This window comes from Nematostella vectensis, chromosome 1 (genome assembly GCF_932526225.1).
Source record: "Nematostella vectensis chromosome 1, jaNemVect1.1, whole genome shotgun sequence".
NCBI classification, from domain to species: domain Eukaryota; kingdom Metazoa; phylum Cnidaria; class Anthozoa; order Actiniaria; family Edwardsiidae; genus Nematostella; species Nematostella vectensis.
The window spans coordinates 21,294,176-21,316,268 of NC_064034.1; the positions used below are offsets into that span (position 1 = coordinate 21,294,176).

At 38.9% G+C, this 22,093-nt stretch overlaps 3 protein-coding genes across 7 annotated transcripts in view; 2 read left to right on the forward strand and 1 right to left on the reverse strand.

Annotated features, from left to right (window-relative positions):
* Window positions 1-4: 4 nt before the first annotated feature.
* LOC116601977 (sodium/glucose cotransporter 5) lies at window positions 5-9,333 on the reverse strand. Its single transcript, XM_032362942.2, has 14 exons — window positions 8,935-9,333; window positions 7,230-7,310; window positions 6,675-6,779; window positions 6,248-6,307; window positions 5,969-6,073; window positions 5,692-5,797; window positions 5,316-5,396; window positions 4,789-5,123; window positions 3,883-4,100; window positions 3,323-3,467; window positions 3,090-3,177; window positions 2,767-3,015; window positions 2,196-2,456; window positions 5-1,774 (listed from the first exon to the last, which is right to left on the reverse strand). The coding sequence occupies exons 1-14, from the start codon at window positions 9,025-9,027 to the stop codon at window positions 1,587-1,589; spliced, it is 2,115 nt and encodes a 704-aa protein (XP_032218833.1). The 5' UTR covers window positions 9,028-9,333; the 3' UTR covers window positions 5-1,586.
* Window positions 9,334-13,680: 4,347 nt separating this feature from the next.
* The window catches only part of LOC116601989 (protein ALP1-like), a 48,546-nt gene continuing 40,133 nt past the window's right edge, over window positions 13,681-22,093 (forward strand). The window contains exons 1-3 of one of the 4 annotated variants that reach the window (XR_004290242.2): window positions 13,681-13,758; window positions 13,874-13,926; window positions 14,097-14,202. Coding sequence is in view for 3 of the 4 variants with exons in the window: in XM_048725472.1 (XP_048581429.1) it covers window positions 13,945-13,969; window positions 14,097-14,202 (131 nt within the window). In the remaining variant the exon portion in view is untranslated. The other 3 variants (XM_048725472.1, XM_048725550.1, XM_048725514.1) reach the window with 3 other exon arrangements.
* Window positions 14,544-17,432, forward strand: LOC116615546. 2 transcript variants are annotated; one of them, XM_048725611.1, is made up of 5 exons: window positions 14,544-14,828; window positions 14,987-15,040; window positions 15,616-15,865; window positions 16,018-16,256; window positions 16,496-16,646. In XM_048725611.1, the coding sequence occupies exons 1-4, from the start codon at window positions 14,577-14,579 to the stop codon at window positions 16,095-16,097; spliced, it is 636 nt and encodes a 211-aa protein (XP_048581568.1). In that variant the 5' UTR covers window positions 14,544-14,576; the 3' UTR covers window positions 16,098-16,256; window positions 16,496-16,646. The 2 variants fall into 2 exon arrangements, 1 of the variants encoding a protein (XP_048581568.1); XR_007307405.1 differs by adding an exon at window positions 16,834-17,432 and having other exon boundaries at window positions 14,717-15,040; window positions 16,496-16,688.

Consider the following 22,093-nt stretch of genomic DNA (forward strand, 5'->3'; position numbering starts at 1 on the left):
CACACATAATTTTATTTTTAATCTCAAACCACATCGTACACAACAAACCATGTATTTTCTTAGCTAAAATTTACAAACCTATGCGCTTTATAATGGTAAAGTATTATTGCCATTTCCCAGACTAAGATTATCTTATGGATCAAAAACAGCTCGTATTTGAAGGTGACTGGTCTGTTGGCAGGGGCTAAGGCCTTTCCAGTACATAGTGACCACGTGCTTTTTGAAGCTAAATAAACAATAACTGCAAATTGAATCACATTACCTATAGACACCTTTATATTGATTTAAATAAATGTGTTTACTAAAATGTAATAATTCAATAAGTACACCTTGCAATAAATAATACCAATTGAAAATAACATATCTGTGGGAGTAAATGGCTGCGAGTCAATAACGTGAGTCAGCTTCATTCCAGTCAATATTTCCAATAACATTACTTTTTTCTTTCCAGTTTTGTCCAATTTTTTCCTTTCGAGTAAACGTGCCTTTTAACTACTACTGTCGCTACATATTTAATTATTTCCTTATAATTATATTCCTGATAACAAAGTATATAAACGTATATCATAGTTAGAAACACTAAGGAAGCAAACGCCTTTTATCACTGCGAGCGCGGGAATCCGCTATATTTGTACACTAGCTTGTAAGAAACAACACTAAGGCCCAAAATAGAGGGGATGGTTTGCTGAACTAGGCCGCTAGAAACCTAGAACTCGTCTGATAAGAAGTCTATATCCGGGAACTAGTCTTATGATAAGTCTATATCCGGGACTCGTCTAAAGATTATTCTACATCCGGGAACTAGTCTTATGATAAGTCTACATCCGGGACTCGCCTTAAGATAAATCTACATCCGGGATAGTTTCGCTATGGTAGCGTAACACGAGACGAGGTCGAGGTGCTAAACGCAAGGAAGGGTCCCTGAAGGGCTCATCCCTTGTTTATGGATTCCATATACCTATTTACACACAGTACATACTGTACAAGTACCATTAAACACCAGATGCCTTTGGTAGCATCTAGCACGTTGCAGTGAGTCGTTTAAACTAGCTTATAATCATATCTCTAACGTGACAAAAACAATAACCTGTGGAGTGAAGAATCGGGGGGTGGGGTCATGGTCGGACAGCCTTTCGAGTCTAGGGCTACGTGTAAGGGGACAGTTCAAAGCGAGGTTTAATATGGCGCCAACTGCATACCGATAGTAATGCTGAGCTTCAATAACTTGATGTTATGACCTCTAAGACCATAGGGCGGTTAAAAGTATGGATGGTTTGTGAGACATACCATCCATACTGTCCTAAGCAGTACACTGGCCTCAACATATTGCAATACGAGAGTATTAGATCATTGGCTGGCGTCGGATTTTCATTGTGTGATTAAGCTACACTGTCTTTCACTGCACTTGATCATCAAGTCTAGAATTGTACTAGCTGTCAAGAAGCATGTACCCTAAATTGCCGTTGACCGCCTTTAACTTTTATGTCACTATGGATATACCCCAAGGTGTCTATTACCGCCGTAGGCTGTTCAGTCTTGAGTGCAAGCAGGAACAGATAGGGGTCACGAGGATGGCTTGCGATGTCTTATCGGTAGTAGATCCAGAGGAAGGCGAGTACGGCGACCAAGAGGGCACTAGAGAGCCTCAATACCCACATGATTACTGGGCTTTCTTCAGGGAACTGGACAACGTCAAGGAAGTAGCGATCGTTTTCCGCGATCAATTGGCCCAGGGCTTTCTTCTCTTCGTGTAAACCATTTGCCGCTTTCTCCTCTGTTGATTAAAGGATAACGGGGTTAAGACCACCAACGTTCAACATGTGTTTATAGGAGAATGATTTTCGAGAATGTGTTGTTTTTATTCTATGACTAAATACATGTCGAGTATCCACCAGACATCATCATGCCATTGAAGTGTAGCCTCATTCCCCCCTTGTCGACTCAGGCACGCAGTTTGTGGTGTGATTACATGAACAGGTGCACAAGAAAACATCGTGTCTATTTGGCACACATTTTAAAGCTGGCATTCAATGGCAAGGATGAGAATGACAAGGAACAGGGTATGTCTATCTGGCATATAAAGGGTATGTCTATCTGGCATATATAGGATAGTATTGGACGATCCTTTAATAAAAAATAAGCTAGTTTAGGCGGCAACTGAACAGTCAGTGGCATCATTACCAGGGAATCCTTACCTGGTTTGGTCTCGTCCTTGATCTCCATCAGGTGAACACCCTCGGAGTTGATCACTGTGCCGTTTGCCACATGATTGGTCACCGCTGCTGGTCGTTGCTCGACGTCCCGTCCGACACCTTCCTCTCCAATGGCGCCCACAACAAGTGGAGGGTCGTTCAAAGTGGACCAAGTAAGACCACCCAGCTCGTCCAAGGGCACGGGCTTGGTGAACAGACTCACTACAACCATCACTAGGCCACTGACCCCGAAGATAATGATAGCTGGAAAGAAAGAAAGCGATTGTCAAACAGAGAACAAGGACATAGTACCGAGTTATCAAGACTTGGTCAAGCATCGCGAAACATGAAAACATGAGTGTGCCGCTGTTGAGGTCTATATACCACCACACAACATAAACTGTACTTTATCCATCGTTCTATACAGAGACAGTAATTCGTAAAGCAATGTGACGACGGAGTGGCCTATATGTGCTGGGTCTTTAGACTTACTGATCGGGTAACTTACAAAGTGTGGCTATTCAGATTTACTGGTCGCGCTGTAGTTAGTTGCTTATAAGGGCTGCAGACTCACCGTAATACATGAAGTGTAGCTTGACCAGTCCAGGTCTGACATCAAGTGTGCCGCAGTCTGGAGGTGGGTAGACATTACCGAGTATAAACTTCAACATGCCCATCAAGAAGCCAACAACAAGACCAGATAGAGCACCAGCTTCAGACAGGCGCGGCCAGAGGATTCCCAGGCCAAATACCATGGTGATTGGAGGGGCCAGGTATGATTGGATTGTCTGGATGTACACGAACAGTTGGCTGCCATGAGCACCTGGAAGAAATGGTAGTTAGGGTTAGTACATGCTTTGGAAGATGTTAAAGGGTGCTGGATACAAACTACTTTACCTTGGATAATTGGCAGCCATACGAGACTGATACCAACAAGCAAAGCCACCACCACACGGCCAACAATTAGCTTTTCTCTTTCTTTCGCCTGTAAAGTTACAACGCATAGTTAGTAAACGAGGACCACAAATAAAGGCTATGGTGTCTGCTCTGAAAATGCAAGGGGACAGTGACTTGTACCACCTAGCTATCACAGTCTGCCAAGTTGTTCTCTTGAAGACAGTGAATATTACCTTTGGTCTGAAGATCATCCAGACATCGACAGTGAAGATGGTCGCGCTGCTGTTGAATGCGGACGAGAGGGAAGACATGAGAGCGGCCATCATCACCGCCATCATAAGGCCGACAAGGCCAGTAGGTAGAACGTTCAAAACAAGTCTGAAGAGAAGGGAATAATAAGGGTTGCGAAAGGTACGACGCAATGGGGAAATTTGTAAGCTATTGTGGCATCAAAAGAACGATCTATGCTAATTATATTTCCTTAGTAAGTCTTCATCTTCCTGTCAATCTAGTAAAAGCGGCATAACATCACCAGCCCACAACATATTTCTAAATTTCGTAGAAATCAAAGCATTATTTTATTGTAAACCCTTAATTACGTTGGATTGTTGCGTGTAGACATGTAGGCAACGAAAGCCAAATTTCCATCCATACACTCTATTTTTGTAGTCCAAACTTTTTAAATTTATTTAATATCATTTCAAGTTCTTTGTCTAAGTTTTTTCCGGGAGGTAATATTCTAATGGTATGATTTGATGATTCTAAAAAGACACCACTAACTTTTCATACTCACTTTGGGTAAGCGTTGTTAGTGCATCCCCATTCGTTTTTACAATGCTCATAGCAGCTTTTTCTGTCCGCGCACGCAATGGAGTCTGGGAAGAGCACCCTGCTGATCATTCCGGGCATGACCATGATAAATATAGGCAGAATCTTGAGGAAGCCAGCAAAGATTGTACCGGCTCTGGAGTGAGAGTTGTTCTTAGCTCCCAGTGCCCGTTGAACGATGACCTGAAAGTAGGACAAAAGGCATGAAAGAAATAAGTAACAGAAATACAAGATCAGGTGATATACTTCAGATCCGTATTGGCACACGAACACCTATTGTCATTATTTTTGCAAAGGGTCAGCTAAAATGGGCCACAGTTTTTAAATTTTAAATTGGAGTAGCTAATCACTTTCATTGCAGCTGGGAAGCTGAATTACGAGAGCGCAGATTCGGACGTGGTCGAGTTGAAGGCATATATGAAGGTGCCTCAGGCAGCCGCCATACAACTCATGTCTGACCACGGATCACAGCTAAGATCGAAATTGTTGGTTTTGTGGAGGGATGAAAACCGGAGAACCCGGAGAAAAACCCTCGGAGCAAAGGCAAGACCAACTAACTCTACTCACGTCGGAACCGGGAATTGAACCCAGAACCCAGTGGTGAGAGGCACAGGCACTACAGAGCGACGCTCTGCCAACTGCGCCACCTAGGCTAACATTGCAGTAATTTTATTTTTAGCACAATTAAAATTCAACACTAAAATTTAAATGCTGAACGGCCAAGGGAAATAGAAAATAGTTCAAGTCATTGGGAGTTTGAGTAATCTGGATTCAATAATACTTTTAAGAGCCCACACCCCAAAGGAGAGAGAAATAACCAGGATGTTCGAATTGTCAAGTGTGCAAGTCACTAGGACTCTGCTGTATGTACCTGGTCAGTACACCAGTACCACACGCCCATAATCGGTAAAGTTGTCCAGATCCCAAGCCAAGGGTAGTCAGGGTCATCCAGGGGTCGGAACATGTTCCCCCAGTAAGGCGTCAGTTTGTAACATGCTTCAACTGAGGAGGGTGAGGTGGAGTTGGCATAGGCAGTGGTCATGTTCATAGCAGCGGCGGTCATGGGGGCCACAGTTGTGTTCATAAGGGTGGCCAGGGTGGTGTTGACAACAGCGGTTATGTTCTGTGTGGGGTCAACCCAAGGCTTGCCGACGGCTGATCCATATTTGCTCCAGAGAGCGTCATACCCACCGACCTTGACAAAACCTACAGGGACAATAGCAAATGTAGTAAGCCAAACTAAGAAATGAATTGGACGTTATCAAGATTTTCCCCTTTAGAAAAGGTGTATTCTGTGTTCATACTAGACTTACAATCCAATTTTCCAGGGTGTCATCCTTATAAATCCTTATAAAATCATTTGCCTGCTAGAAAATTATCACTAGAAAATTTACTTACTCATGGCTGCCAAGATTATAGCCCCAATGATCATAATTGCACATTGGAAGACATCAGTGAAGATGACAGCCATCAGGCCACCTGGAAACAATAAACATGCCATCATTGTCAGCCTAGTGGATTTTATAAACGAGTAATAAAGTAGATATGTGCATAATATTTTCTACAAATGTTTAGGCAGGTAGCTAATTCAACCTGTTATGTTTTATAATATTTAGCGATTTATTTGTTGGAACATTTTTTTTACATAAAATAACCTTTGAGAGGCTATAATCACATTTTATACTGCTGTGCATAATGTATGTAAGGTAACGGTATGTATTTATCTGAAAGGTAAGCACCCCTCAGACTTATTTGGTCTTGGGCATAGTCTTACCAAATAAGGTGTAAACTGCTGTGATGACCAGCACCACAGCCGCAGATACATAGACGTTAAAGCCTACAGCTTCATAGAGAAACACGCTGCCGGCATAGATATCAACCTACGAGTAAAACAATGCAAATTACTAAAAATTGTCATAAAAATACCACACAATGGAATTAATGTTATATAATTCCTTAAAAAAAAGTTTCAGCCATAATCAATATTATTAAGATGCTGATATATATATATATAGATATATAGATATAGGAAAGGGGAACTGGGTACTTACAGATGTTTTAGTGAAAACGTAGGAGATGAGAGCAACAGTAGTGAGATAGGTCCTAACCCATACGCTCTGATAACGCTTTTTCAGGTATTCAGGCATAGTGAACACCTATAACACAACCAACGATCACAATAATCACTCAGGGAGAAAAATCATGATAGCATTTCTTGACTCTCCAAGCTCATTAACCTTCATGCATGGATAGACAATTATGGTGTATTTATGTATTTGTATTTATGGTGTATAGATAGCTCAAGCTATGATAAAATTATGTGACCTTACCCTTGACTTGAGGTAGACTGGTACAAAGAGCCACCCTAACAACAGCAGAATCCAGCAGGCCTGAAATAACAGAATGATCACCAAATATTACTTTGAATGTATGACATTCCCTATAGGGTGATTTCAGTAAAGGTGCACATAAAATTAACTTATTTAACTTAAATTATTTTTTAACAAGTTACTTAATTGTGAATTAATTAACTTGTGAATTGGGTACAGTCAAACTCAATGTATGTGACACTTCATTCAACTTTAGTCCTTCTCTCATTTTTCACATTTTCCCCCTTCTACTGGGTGAGTGGTTATTATGAGTAATCACAAGTTTTCTTTTTTATGTGTTGTTGGAAGTATAATTACAAGCAAGGGTCATAACTCTTGTTTCTAACATTTGAAGGGGAAAAAAACATTTTGCATCTGATCATTTTACCTGCCACTCATAGGAGACCACGCCTATACCGGTTGCCGCCCCTGAGCCGGCTAAACCAACAAAGTGCTCACTGCCAATGTTACTGGCAAACAGACTGGGGCCAACCTAAATCATAAGCAAAACAATAAAGGTAGGACATTAATATTTGTTTGATTTTTGTACCTAAAAAAAGATGCAAGGTTAAAATTAATTTTTTTAAGGTGGGAATTAATACAACACAACATACAATAAAGATCCCATTATTATTGAAAAACAGGATGTCCTCCATTCCCTAATGCATACACTTATAAAAGCCAAAAAGCCTATAAGCACTCAATTATAAATGCAATTCTAATTTTTATTTATTTTTATTTCAGTAACATTGCTTTATCTTAGTATTTTCTCAGTAACAGACATTAAGTGAATAAGCCTGATCCATTTACTTATTATAATTTTGTTATAGAAATGAATGCCTACTCTCACACCCTAAAATATTATAATTTTCTTAACACAAGCTATTGTTTATTAATTGACACTTGTAACGATAAAAGGATGTGACGATAATCGTCAACTTACCGCCCACCACATCATTGACCGACCAGCCAAGAAATACCCTTCTGCTGTCTCTTGTTTTCCTCTCTGCTTGCGAAACTTGGACTGAAAATCAACAAATACATAGATAAACAAACACTTAATCCAAAACACAATTGATTGTTATAAACAGACGTCTAAATTTTTATGACTATTATGTAGGCTAAAGGCAATCATAGGCAAACTACTCAGAATAAAATATTCATTTTGAAAAAAATAGCAATATTATTTAAATATAGTGGGCCCATCCCTTGGTTGCCAAAAAGTATTATTTACTCAATAGTAAAACCGTGTCTCTTCCTCAGGCAAACTTCTGTTAAACAGTTATGCAATGTGCTCAATGCTGGTTCCAGGAATTTACTTTTTTTGGGGGGTGGAGGGGAGAAGCTGCTCTTTTCATAGCACTTATTTTCACATGGGGGTGGGGTGGGGTGGGGGGAGGTTGCAACCTCTGTCCTAGATCCGCCAAAGAGCTGAGAATAAATCAGGTCTGACAATCCAGGGGTCTGGGAAGATGAAAGAATAAATATAGTAACCATGTGCCCTTTATGTCAGTGACAAACATTCTAATTTCCACTCAGCTGGGGCCAACAAATAAAGAATGTCGGTTTTGTTTGAGATCTTCCCACGAATAACTATGGAGTGTTATGAAGTGATTTGGGTTATCGAAATAACTAAATAATTGATTAGCCTAAAAATGATATGATTGTAAAACTTATCACAGTATACAGATTTGGCTTTGATTTTCTATTTGATCACGCTAAGCGCTATGCATTTTAATTAATGCAAATTTAACCGCAGACATGCAACGGAAGGCCGACTTATCACGAAAGCAAATTTATAGTGAAATGGAATTGTTTTAAGACTTCCTTGTCTTGTCACGACATTTCACACCTTAGCTTGAGTCAAAAGTACTTACTAATGACGATATCAAAGTTTCGAAATCAACGGTAAATAACGGTGATAGCTGCCACCATCGAATTTTTTTACTTTGACCAGACAAAAGAAAGACAATCATATTTTTAACGCCGTTTTAACAATGGGGTTCAAAATGTTTTCTTATCATCAAGGTGGCTAATAGAATTCTTCCTTAAAAAAGTATAAATATATACCTCTTTACACAATATTTCTTAATATTCTACCTGTGAAGTAATGCTACATTGTTCTGTTTTTAGAAAAACAAATGTGCACCATGAAAGCACTTTCGAAGAGATTATTTCTGACAGCTGTAAAGTTGTTCTTGTTGAACCGATGTCGCAATGGCGAGAAAAACTCGGTGTGTAAAGTATAAGTAGTCCAAATTACAACTATTTACAATTAATGGCTTTCTAATACACTTTTTCATTCATGACAACCGGAATGCCTGACGTTTTTTTAATAAAAAAGGTTGTTTTTTACTACTATTTGCCACATGGTAGCCGGTCGAAGCGGCGAATTTCTCGCATGACTGACTAACCGTCGAAAAAAACATTATAATATTTTGAAGTGATCTAGTCCCGGTATCTTAGCAAAACTTTTGATGTTTAAATCAATATTTAACGATATGAAGGCAAGCAATCATCGAATAGTCGCCAAATTACCATATTCCACGCAAGCAAGTACGACTTGTTCTGTACAGGGGGCAAAGTACAAACACAACCAAACCTTCGCAGTGAACGAAAAAAGTCAAAATAAACGCAAAAATACTTACGAAAAGACCAACTCCAAGACAAAACACGAAGTAAATGGCGATAATACACCAGTCAGCGACATGTAGCTGGCTTGCTTTTTGATCCAGAGACATTTTTCTCGGTTGCGAATTCTCTGAATTCCACTTGTTTGCGAATATCAATCAACCCGCCACGTCGATATGTTTGAGTTGCTTCGGACTTCTTGGCGGATTTTGCCTCTGTTTTCGATTTCTTTTTATAAAGTTCTTCTTTAGTTCAGTTGTCGTTGTAGTGAAGTACCAGGATATAATATAGATTCTTTGTTTTTCTTTTTTTCGGGGTGCGTTGAGCTAATACACCGTTCTCTTGTGTTGAAATACTATGGATAGTGGAAGCTACGCTGAATATATGGAGGAACGGAGGCGTGTCGGAGGTGTGTACTGACAGAGCATGTCATGACGTCACAAGCACACGATTGGCGCGAAAGAAACAGACGTACGCATATAAATAAAACGATAATCCTTCAAATGAGTTTCCCAATAAGTACAGGAAAATATTAAGACAAATTCGAAATAGAAGAATGTGTATACTAGTAAAATTATTTATCTTGTAGGGGAGAGAAAAAACTTGAAAATTGATCGCTATTTTACAAATAATATTTCCGATTTGAGATTCGGTTTGTTATCGCGTGACGTGCAGTTCTATTTACACAAACAAACCAGATAGAAGGGTTAAGAATTAATGCTTGTCGCGGTTTTTAATGTGACTTAGAACACTACTTTTCACCAGATTTTCCTTTATCTGTCAGCTTGAAACCGTCGGCGGGCTTCGTCTGAAAAAGTGTCTTTTTTCCATTTACAATAATGTGACGAGATGAAATTTACTTTATGTGTAAAATAGATGTTACTATAAAACCGTCGCGATGGTCTGACTGACAGCACGTCTTTCCACCGGATTGTGGGGTCTACAGACTTACGATAGTTAGTCACGAGTTCTCGTGACTAATACAAAATATTTTTGTGTGTGGGCGAACTGACTATTGACAAGTATTCGGAAATAAAGCGAATACTGTAAAGCAAATTCTCGAATTTCTAGAAAAATACTCAATCGTGTTACAGCAAAATTCCGAGACGGAATATAATGCAATGAAAAACTTTGCAACTCACAATAAAGGAAATAAGCTGTTTATAAACCTCTAGCCATCGACATCATTAAATGAATTTCAATTATTTATGTAGGTATCTATGTAGTTAAAACAACAATTCTGAGGAGAAAGTGTTTCTGGAGTAACAAGCGCGAAAATTAGAGCACGAAAGGGTAATACCATATGCTTTAATGACATTCGGTTTCGAACCTTTTCTCGTTTGAGTCTAAGCGCGTCAAAACACAGGTTACATCACAAGGCGTCTCAAACATTTAAAAAACGCGGATGCATGTGAGACCGGTATTTACTAGTTTGACCAGCATTCTCAATATCTGAAGCTAAACAATGACGTGACGTCATTGGGATGTTATCGGGCGTTCAGTCGAGTGGCGGGAATTCTCGTGACAGTCATGTGGATTATTAACCGTGTCTGTTCTCACGAATCTCTTGTCATTTGAGCAGCTGTTGGAGGCCATAGTTTATTTATATTCCACGTTAATCCTACACATCGATTTTTTCGTCTTATTTAGGTGGCTTTCAGATGTGACTGAGCACCTGTTTTCGTTATATTGGAGTCGACAAAGCTTTTGTAAGAGCACGAGGGATCTCTCGTCCTTACTATGATGAGTTTGTAGTTTCTCAAAGAAAAAGAAATCCAGTTGGTATCGGCGATGTTAATGAGTTTAAAGGCAAGCAAATGTCCGAGTACAGAGTCACAGAATGAGGAAAAAAAACTTATTGGGACACTAGGACACCAGAGTGAAGGAATTTTGGAAGTGCTGGGTACAACAGAACGCGTGCAGAATTTCATTGGCTGTACACCGGATAATATGAGGCGGCTTGAGAGGAATTCAAAATTTTGCAATAACGACACGTGCGTCTTGGTGTAATGTAAATGTGGACAACGCCGCCATATGGCCATCACTTCCGGGTTAGCGAAAAGAGAAAGGAAAAAGATGCGACAACGTCATATTCATTAGCGGAGACTTAAGTATGGCCTGGAGTCTTTCATTTATGATTAATGGGCATCTTTTAAAGCAGTAAATAAAACCACTTTATGTCAGATTGGTTTTTACTTCACGTTACCCCGCATCGTAAAAAAAAAAATAAAAGAAAAAAAAAAAGAAAAGAAAGAAAAAAAAGCAGCTGACATGTCTGTGCCATTATGGGTCAAGGTCCCGGATGACGAGGGGGAAAGAACATGGCCGGATATAGCTATGTTCAGTGTTCTTAGGCATTTTGAGGCCGGAAGCTACAATGAACCTTTTGGGTGGGCCCGTTAACGAACACGGATTTAGATTTTCATCGTTCTGTCTCATAAATTGCGATCATATCCTGTCTCATACACTTACATCTGGCCTCCTTGTCTCTACTACCGGTCTTGAAAAATTCCCGACATATTTGGTCACAACCACGTGGCGAAGGTGTAGTCATGTGATTTAGTGTAGCCATGACAACACAACTGCGAATATCACTGAAGGCCGGTACCTAGGATTTTTCTTAGGGGGGGGGGTGGGGATGCGAGATCCTAAAAAAGTAGACCTAATTTTTCTGGGAGAGGGAGTTTTCATCTGACCATCCACGAAAGAAAAAAAAAAGGATTTTTTTATGCCTTTCGCAGAATCTCTACGGGACGTTTATTGTCGGATTTGGCTACAAAAAAAGTTTGACTTATGGATTAATGACATACCAGACTAGCTTATGCTTTTTAGTTTTGTCTACAAATAGCACGTCTACTGAGAAGCGAAAGTGGACTTTCGGCCGGGTGCGGGCCTGTTTTGATAAACGAGAAAAAAGCCCGTCATGGGCATTAATTTCACCTTACTTCAATGTACCCACGTGGTCTAGTCTCGTATTTACCGCTTAGTGACGACGTAGCCATGCCAACATAGACCTTGGTTTGGGATTTTCAATCGCGGCCTCTCTAAGACGATATTCTATATTTGACCAGCGTTCTGTACATTATTTCCAGCCTAAACACTTCGACCATTTTTTGTCTATTTGTTGTATCCCTTTATTCTGTTAACATGCTTTTGTATTGTCCGTTTATTCACCGTCCCACGCGTTCATTTATTCAAATCTCAAAGACTCTCATTTCGAAGTTTGCAGCTGGTTGCTTGGCAATGTACTTGTTCTGGAAAAAATGCTGATTTGAGATTTTTCATTTCAAAATAAGAATCCCACAAATTAGCTTAGAACTGCTTAAGGGCTACGAGTAACGATGTAACGTTATGTCTACTTCATATGAATGAATTTGTCAATTCAACAGTGTGTCTGTGTCAGTAAATGGTAAGTTCTTGTAACAAAATAGACCTCTTGCAGCCTCTCGTGAACGTCAGAAAAAAAAACGAGAATTTTGTTCTTTGTCACCACCATCCTCGGGAATCCAAGCCCCCCCCCCCCACATCCCTACGCCGCCTAATTATATTAATCGGTTTATTGCCCATTATCATAAACTAGGACTAAATTACATGGGTGGTCTGCAAAAATATAGGATATTATACATATTTGTAAGTAACGAATTTGTCAAGACGTTCAGTCCTAGGAATCGGACGTACACACCTAGTTGAGCCCGAGCGTAGCCCATAGCCGTGGTCAACCCTTGGGTACTGGGGTTGCAGGTGCTCAAGAAAATACGACGACTGTATGCTTGAAATCCCGGGGTGTTCAATCGAGGAACCGATAATCGATATTAATCGATCCTAATCGATAAAATTAACTAATTTTATCGGCAATCAATAATAATCCAAAGCAAAAAAATTGTGAGGTCAATCGATAATTATCAATTTTTCGATTAAATCGGGAAAAATAAAAGACAATTCTGAGAGATTTAACAAACGTTTTTTAATCCCAATGTGCAAACAAAACCTGAAAAATAAAGAACACCAATCAGTAGTAGCCAAAGTAGCCACAATAGTTATTGCCACAGCCGTCCAGAATAATGTTTATGGATGCTACACAATTAACTTGTAGTAGTGAAATCATTGCCGCAGTCAATCCGTAAATACCAACAGTTAATCCATTTTTTATAGTGCATACTTGTAACGAATTATTGATGCAGTGTAGAGATGTAGCAAATCATAGATTCTAACCTTACTTGAGCCATCGCAAATACAAGATTAGTTAAATATTCTATGAACATCTTGACGATCAGTGCCATTAAATATAAAACAATTTCATGAAGAATTGCGAAAATAAAAAAATTAACACCATTTTCTTCGGATAGAAAGTTTTCTATTTTTAAAAAAAAAATTCTTGCTCGGCCAGCTTATAATATACAGAGATCGGTATTTATCGATATTGACTAATTGGGAAGTATCGTGTGAGTATCGATTTTTATCGATTTTCCGATCCAATCAATATCAATTAATTAAGATTATTGATTAATCGATTTATCGATTGGTTTTCCGATATCGATTTTTATCGATTGAACACGCCGGGTTGAAATGATATTGCGGCACGCATTATCGCGGCGCTCACCCTGCTGTTGTAAGCTACAATCCTAGAGGGTGATATCGTATGAGAGCTCGGGACAGATAATGCGTAGTGCAGATCTTTGTACACTTTCTACAAGTATGCACTTGCAAAAGAACTTTAGTTCCCTTCCTACGGGTTACCTGTGCCCCAGATAGTCTGGGGTGTATATACATTTGACATTACCCATAAGGCCTTGCGATTGCTAACACGCGTTGGCGCCATTTTGAAAAAGTGTTGAGGAATGGTGAGCTTCTCCGTGTCTGCGTCAGCGTTAAAATATATAAAAAATTTCCCAGCATTTTAAGCAAGAACTTGAAAGATAAATATTAAGAATTAATTGAACCTTTCAACTGTTGTAGAAGAAGCTGAATTGTTCTGAGAAGATACCAAGCAGAGGTAGAGACTCGTGAAGGTATCGTCTATCGCGTCTATGAAGTCAGTCGTGCATGATACAGGTTAATTTAATCTTCGAACTTCATTCCACCATCATTTAATACATATTTTTTTTGTTTCGAGCTAACGTATAGTGATATATTTTATTGATTGAAGTTGTATTTGATGAAATAATTTCCTTCTTCGCAGTATTCAAATTTAAGCCCAGCTTTCTTCCAAAGCCGCAGCTCGTGCAGACAACCCAGCTTGGAAAGTCTACTGTATGCAAAGCTCAGACCCGTTACGGATTGCTCAGGTAAATAATATATAACCCGTATTAGACGGTTTGGAAACAGGAATCGTCTAGATACGCAACAGCCGGGAGCGTATTATACCCAAACTTTAAACCCGTGAGTTTTAGAATTTTGTGAAACAAAGTCCTCCTGTTACCCTGGTTCCAGAGCCTCGTGCATCTCTCTATTTAGTGGCCAGGACACCGCTGCAGAACGTAGTGCGCATGCGCAGCCTCTTATTTCCGGCGCCCGCCCATATTAAAATTGTTTAGCAAAACTAAACAAACCAGTTTCCGGCCGCGAAATTTAAAAAAAATAAGAAGTACACACAAAAAAATAAGCCTGAAAAGTTTACAACACCAGCTTAGTCGTGTCGCTAAGTTGCCGGTAGGTTCGCATGTTCGCCGGCCACATTGGGATATGTTATGAAGAAGCAACTTGTGCTGCTCATGTCCCATGCACGATAAACAACAGCCCTCACTCACGTCTGAACAAGCAACCTATTCCAAGTCATTTTTATCCGGTATTTGACAAGATTGGGCTAACAGTGGCAAGATACCAGCCTGGTACTCGGTGGTGTTACCGGTGCAAGTTGCTCGCCTATAAGAAATTTGAAAGCCGTCCTCAAACAAGTAGAAAACCAGTCGAGGTAAGTGTATATTTTTATTCGGGAAAACAACCACTCCTCTGCAGTGCCTCTTCGCTGTAAATTGCTATGTATTTCTCCCTGTATTTTCAATCTGTTTAACAAAATATAAAAACGAGTACATAGAAAAGGCTTGAACATTCTTTCGTTCTTTTTATTAGGAAAAAGCAAATAGTAGTACATCCGCCATCAGCACAGAACAACAACTACAAAAGGTTTGTTTATTTGTACATTCTGAAGAAACACACAAATTATCTATAAAATTCAGTTCGCCTTTCTTTTTGTTTTTGTGGGAAAAAATACTTTATCAATTATTGAGAAGTAGTAGTGCAAACAATATTTTTGTATTTGTTGAAAAAGTAATATTTTTTTTTACAATTTGTAAAAATTCTGACAATTAAGCTTTTTGACAAGTTTTTTTTTGCACCAAGCCAATTCATATGAAATTATTAATTTTCTATGAGAGAATGAAAGGAATTCCTTAATTTAGAATCTGTGGAATAGAATAAGACAAGAAACATTTTATTATTGAGGAGCTAGGGAGGGCTGGGATATTTAAGGCAATTTTTCAGAAATATCTTTGGACCCTCCCCTAATATCTAATAGAAAACCTTTGACTCCCCCTTAACAATAATTTAGAAAACAGGTATGACCCCTCCCCATTTGACCCACCCACAACAGAAAACCTGCACCCCAAAAGATGATACATTTTGCTAATTATTGTAATTTATTTTAGATAGTTTGTTTATTCTTATTTTGTTTTCCATTTTGACTGTTTTGTAAATTTCAGATATTTCAGTTTACGGGATCCCCTATTCTACACCTCCATGACAGTATGCAAGATATATCTATGTCAGCACCTACCATATTCCAACTGGATCAAACAAAGCAACAATTTGGAAGGCTGTTTTCAAGACTTGAAGCTCTAGCAGAAATATGTGACATTCATCTCCTGGAAACATGGAAAGAGCTGTTAATGGATAGTCAAGTATGGGACCAAATAAAGACAACAATCAAAGAACTTGATGAATTGGATGAAGGTACAGCTGTATGATCAAATATATCTGCATGCTCTAATATTTATAATAGCTTTATTGATCAGCACCGATGTGGCTGATCAGTGTTCAACCCCAGTGATGGATCAAGCCCAACTAAAACTGTGAATAATTTATTCAATAATTGCTATCAACAGGTAATTCACTGGGCCAACTAGTGCAACAATTTCAGATGGCTCTATACCATCATGCCCTCAGTAGTGAAGCTCCATTATGAGCCAGCAGCAATGAAAGCGTTCACACAAAAACACTCCTCAGGTCTGTTTGAAATGCTTTTAAGTTAAATAACAAGGGAGGACTCCAGACTCTCAGATGAACATCAAGCTGTACAGGAGCAAAGAACTGTTGTTCTCCTTCACACACTGGCATATTTCAGGTACCCTAAATGCTCCATTAAGACCCACCTCCCTAACCTCCAATTACTTTCCTTTCTAAAAAACCCTCTAGAGGCTAAATTTTGTAATAAGCTCCCCTTTCTATCTGCTCCAATTTCATAATTGGGCCTAGGTATGTTCAATATCATGCTTTATACTATAATTCAATGTATACTGTACAAGCTGCACCAGAACACTAGTGTTTTGTTCTTTTTTAAATGACACAAATTTATTTTACCAGGTCTCAGAAAACTTCCACCCTACAAAAGGATGAAGGGCTATTCCTACAACATCATGGTGCTTCTAGGACAGCAATCAATTCAGGAAGGATACTTGGTTTCAGTACAAGTCCTAGAAATATTGATTCTCACAAGAAAGCACTAATAACAAAATATCCAGACATACTGATGAGAAAGGTTATCCTGGCAACAGAGGTGAGATTAGTGTGGTACAAATTTTTAGTTTAGTAAATAGTGAATAAGAGAATAATAAGAACAATACTTGAGAATAAGCAAGAACCATTTCAATTTAAACAAGCCAGTGGGATAACTGATGCTTAACTTTCTTTAAAATTTTCAGAAAGGATTCCTAATTGTACAACTGTTGGATGACTTCCATAATATTTTGACTGTTAGACTACCAACAAATCTGAAGCTATCATTAGCTACGCACATGGCTAGTGGCCTACTGGACATCCATCCTTCAATTCCTGCTGTTCCTATTCCTACAAGAGATACAAGACACAGCCGAGTGATTGTGAAGATAGGGAATGAAAATAAAATTTGCAGAGGAGGAATTGTTCTAGACTACATAAAAGAGTTGTTTCAAAGACCAGTGTTATCAAGAATGTACTTGGAAACAAATCACCAATGCATTTCACCAGAATACATCCAACAACAACTAAAGGAATTGAGGTATTCTATGGATTTTAATGTAGTTATTTAAAGGTCAGCAATCCATATAAGAAAAATACTGTTTTCTCTTCTTAAAAAAATGTTTTAATATTGACACTTCCTAAATATTTTTCCAGGCACAATACTTTATTCCCCTATGTGGACCTCCCACCCAATAAATATGTACCTCTTACATTAGTTTGTGAAAGCCATATATTCATAATGATTAATATCAATTTTACTTTTGTTTAGTGACTGCTATTACAAAAAAGGAGTAGAGTAAAATAAAAAAAAACAAATATAGAACATTAAATTTGCCAAATTATCATTTTTTTTCTTTTTTTGGAGGGTTTATTCTGGGTTGTCGCACGATGAGCTCTGTACCCTTGAGTCTACTAATTTAATAGATGAGTTCGAGCAATCTTTGAAAAGTATGGAGGACTATAAATCAGCCATTGATCACATATTCCTGTGCTGTCCACAACTGGAACATTACTTGAAAAAAAATTGTAGTACCAGCACCCGGGGACTGGCCAACTTGGTTTTATCAAAAGAAACATTTGGATCTGACTTACCCAACAAGCCAAAGCCTTTTCGTGTCAGCCTGGTTATAACTGCTGTTTTTCTGGCGTGGGTCAAATTACGTGATAAAGTTCTCCTAAAATTCAAGCTCTGCAAGGACATAGAGTATGCTTCCATTCTGTTTCTTTTAGATGAAGTGGTTCCCATATCATTCTTCCACTATCCTGTTACATTCAGGTCTGGAGACATGGAATCATATATAACAATGATGTTAAAGTTATCTCTACTGTTTATAATCTGGAAAAGGCATCATTATGACAGATCAACACTCTCGATGCTTAGTGACTTTTCTTTTCACAAACAACATTTTTCACAGTACCATGAACTTAAAAGAAATGGATGGCTCTAATAACAGAAAAGAAAGTTGAAATCTGGCATAGTGTGCTACGCAACTTCATTTCAAGTTATGACAGTGCTAGTCAAATTAGGGACAAAGCCCTGTCATTTGCTGCATCAAAGACAGAACAGCTCTTTCATAACTATCTAACAACACCATACAGTAGAGGTTATTCTGAAAAAGACCTAAGTTTGGTGACTGGTACAGCTGCTGATGCATTTTACTGAAAATCATCAAGCAAGTTGGTCAAAATCTGGGAAAAGCAAAGCAGGTATAGTAGACATCCATCCATCAATAAGTAATTTTTTATTACCTTGGTGCAGTGCAGTGCCTGAACAATGTTTTTTTTTATGCAGGGAAGCAGTAATACTTAAATACTTAAATACTTAAATAAATACTCCCTATACACATGTATATATAGCTTACGCTAGTAATGGGAGGGTTGGTCAGCTTTAAAGCCGGCGTAGGTGCGAAGGCACCTTTAGCTGCCTGATGGCCGGCAGAGCGGCTGTTTTAAATGCCTCTAGGGTTACTTGATTGACAACGTTACTGGGAAGTAAGTTCCAGATTCTTATAGCTCTTGGAAAAAAGGAATAATTATAGGATAGAATATTAGACTGTAGTTGCAAAAAACTATGGTTATGCCTCCTAGTGACTCTATATGACGGTTGAGAAACAGAAATAGGGAGAGGGCAGGCCACAAGGTTGTTATAGAATTTAAACATTAGAACTGACTGGTGGAATAGTCTTCTAGTTTCAAGCGTATCCCATTTTAGTTGGTTCACAAGCTCTGTGGAGCTAGCTTGGAAAGTATAGTTGTTTGTTACAAATCTGGCTGCGTTCTTTTGTACCTGTTCTAATCTATTTACGTCTGTGTCTGTATAAGGGCTCCATGCCGCTGAGGCATATTCCAGTGATGGTCGTACGAGCGATAAATAAGCACGTTCTTTTACTGCAGGCTCGCAGGGTTTCAAAGTTCTTCTAATCGCGCCGAGGGTTTTGTTAGCCTTCGTCGCTATTTTGGAACAGTGGGGGCCCCAGCGTAGTTGTTTATTGCATCTTACTCCAAGATAGTCTTGGTCTGCCACTTGAGTAAAGGGCTTCGCGCCTGCAGTATACACGTATGTTGATGGTTTTCTCTTCTTCGTTACTGATAGTAAGTAACATTTTGTCACATTAAATTCCATTTGCCATGCCGATGACCATTTATAAACACCGTCCAGATCTTCTTGGAGTGCTGTATGGTCATTTGTTGTAGAGATTGGGCGATAAATGATCGTATCATCTGCGAAGATTCTGACCTGGGACTTCGATGCTTCACAGATGTCATTTATATACAGTAGGAACAGAGTTGGTCCCAGAAATAGTGATTAGTCGAGCACTTGATCATAGCCTCAACTTATTTTCTTTTTCATGACTAACAATTGTGTCTATTTTTTTACATTTAAGGTTCCACAAGAAACAAATGCAGGGGGCAGTCTAAAGGAGACATGAAATTTTTTCTTCCTACCTTTGACACCACCATTACTTCAAAAGCAATGCCCCTTGGCTACTCATTCATAAAAGAAGACCCTTCCACAATACCTGATCCTAAATTAATCTGTGACTACAAAAACTGCACGCAATTATCAACAACCAATGTTAATCGCCTTAACTGTTTTCACACATCTCACAATTTTTGTTTAGAAGAAGCTGGAGACCAGTGTCCAATCTGTTCCCCTCACCTTGCTGAAAAAATTGCAGAAATCTGTTCAGCATTTAATGAAAGCTTGTTGAAACCAACAGAAAAATCTACTAGAACCCCACAAAGCAATCAAGAACCTGGTAGTAATGATGAGAATGACAGCATTAATGTCAAAAGAAATTGTGACCCTGAATACTATGACTCTGCACAATGGGAATCCCACATTGACAGCGAGTTAAATTCATTTGTTGTTGCACAACCACAACTGCGACACAATGTTCCCGATCACCAGGCTGCACCTTCACAGGCAATTAACATCCAAGTTACCACTCATCCAGTTGGTTCATCTACATTTTGGTTCTTTCCTCCTTACATATCACAGTCAACTCTACTTGGAAGAAATGGGTCTAATGCATGTACTTTTATCTCACTAATTTTGGCCCATTCATATATCACTTCTGCAAACCAAACCAGTATACAGCTCAGCCGTGGTCCTCCCATAAACCCTCATTGGCTTTCAATGATGTTATCTGCAATTGTTCGTGGCAAAAGCATATATGACACTGTGACAAATGGTTACGGGGCTCCATTCCTTAGTGTTGTTGAGGCAAAACCACATCTAGATTCAGTCATTGGGACTGTTTCTCTTGAAGACACCCTCGATCTGTCAATTACCTCAGCTAATCCACAGGTTCCTCAAAGTTCACTAGCATTTTATCTGCAAAGGCTTGATCGTAAACAGAACTTAGCAGCAATAGTCATAGCTAATGGAATGACAATATCTCTCGTCGGACACGATTCAAAGATCTATGTTCTAGATAGCCACCTACACTATGCACACGGCCATAACTTTGGAGCGATGATCGGAATGAGTCCCAAGGCTGACTTTGAAGACTTCCTCAGGAATATAAAGAAACTAATCTCGCCCACATTTGATGTTTACTCACTGACATTTGTCTCGTTTTCACGGCAGCAGTAGAACTTTTGAGTTTCGCGTGCCAGCAAATCCCACAAACGCCGTCAAACTTGAGGATTTTACCCTCGATCCAGCAAAAAACTTCCTGGAACCTTAACACGAGTACATTTTCTTGGTGTATGTGTAATTTTTTGCTCCCGTTAAGTCCATTTTGAGCCAAACGTTTGTGTTTATTGTAACAGTTTTGGGAAACTCGTGTTTCGTTCGCCATTTTGAATGACTCTTGTCTCGTGCATGCACAGTCGTTCTGCTGCGGTGTCAGTGGCCAGCGAGGTCGAGACAACGCTCTGGCCTCTCGAAGCGCAATTTCGACTTCTGCTATGTTCTAGGGATGATGACTCCGAAGCTTCAGATGACATTAGAATAATACACTATGGTTCAACCTCTTTTTTCTTCCTACTTACAATACTATAAAGCTGTGCTTACTTAAAAGGAGAACAAATGTAAACAACTGTACAGAAGCTATACCTGGGTGGACAAGCTGTAAATGTCTGGTGTTAAAAACAGTGAAAAAAACAATGGATGTAGAGTACACACGTACTACACATATGTACATTCAAGAATACCATACAGATAAATACATATACTAAAAGGTGTAGATAAATACATATATATATTTACAAATACATGTATACTATACTAACAGGTATACAGACATTTAGGTATACCCACAGTTACATACACAATTGTTAACATGGTGGCATGCATGGCTACCTATGGTACCATGTGCTGGGGTGACCAATTTTCCCCTTAATCTTCTTCTGGGTTATTTTTTGTCTGTATGTAGAGTGGGGGAGAAATATATGTTAATGCGAAATCAATGTGTAATCATAACTAATGGTCAATCGAACACAGCGAGAACAGATAGTAAGTAAGCACATGCTTAAGTGAAAACTACAATGTGAAATTAACCTAATATGAACGACATGTCAGCAATGTTGACACATACAATGTATGTATGAATGAATGAATTAATGGATAAATGATGTTTATTAATATCAGATGGAAACTAGATTAGTTTGAAAAATAGATAACATAACAGATAAAATGATATGTACAAACAAAATCTAGAATTTTCAGAAAATTATAATAGGAATAAGGTCATATAAAACATTGTTCACGTAAGACATCCCTGAAAGAGTCTATTAATAATGTCACAGATCAGGTCCTATGGGGCATTGTCCCACAAATTGACACAACTGGGAATAAAGGTTTTTTGAAATCGCTTTATCCACCACTTAAATGTCTGGTATTGGAATGGATTGCGGAAATGGTGTGAGCCTTCTTTCCTGTCGGGCAACAAATCTCAAGTTTGTTGGATTCTTGCAGAATAACGTTTGAATGGCTTCTTACATTGAGTTAGTCTT

Bases quoted from the DNA above. Each gene is read 5' to 3' on its own strand.
- LOC116601977 (XM_032362942.2), bottom strand. From the start codon at position 9,027: ATGTCTCTGGATCAAAAAGCAAGCCAGCTACATGTCGCTGACTGGTGT. The intron at 3,016-3,089 runs GTAAAGTAGTTT...CATTTCTTCCAG, and splicing joins ATGGCTGCCAATTATCCAAG to GTGCTCATGGCAGCCAACTG. The intron at 2,457-2,766 runs GTGAGTCTGCAG...CTTTCTTTCCAG, and splicing joins GCTACACTTCATGTATTACG to CTATCATTATCTTCGGGGTC.
- LOC116615546 (XM_048725611.1), top strand. From the start codon at position 14,577: ATGTTCGCCGGCCACATTGGGATATGTTATGAAGAAGCAACTTGTGCT. The intron at 14,829-14,986 runs GTAAGTGTATAT...TCTTTTTATTAG, and splicing joins CAAGTAGAAAACCAGTCGAG to GAAAAAGCAAATAGTAGTAC. The intron at 15,866-16,017 runs GTACAGCTGTAT...TGCTATCAACAG, and splicing joins ACTTGATGAATTGGATGAAG to GTAATTCACTGGGCCAACTA.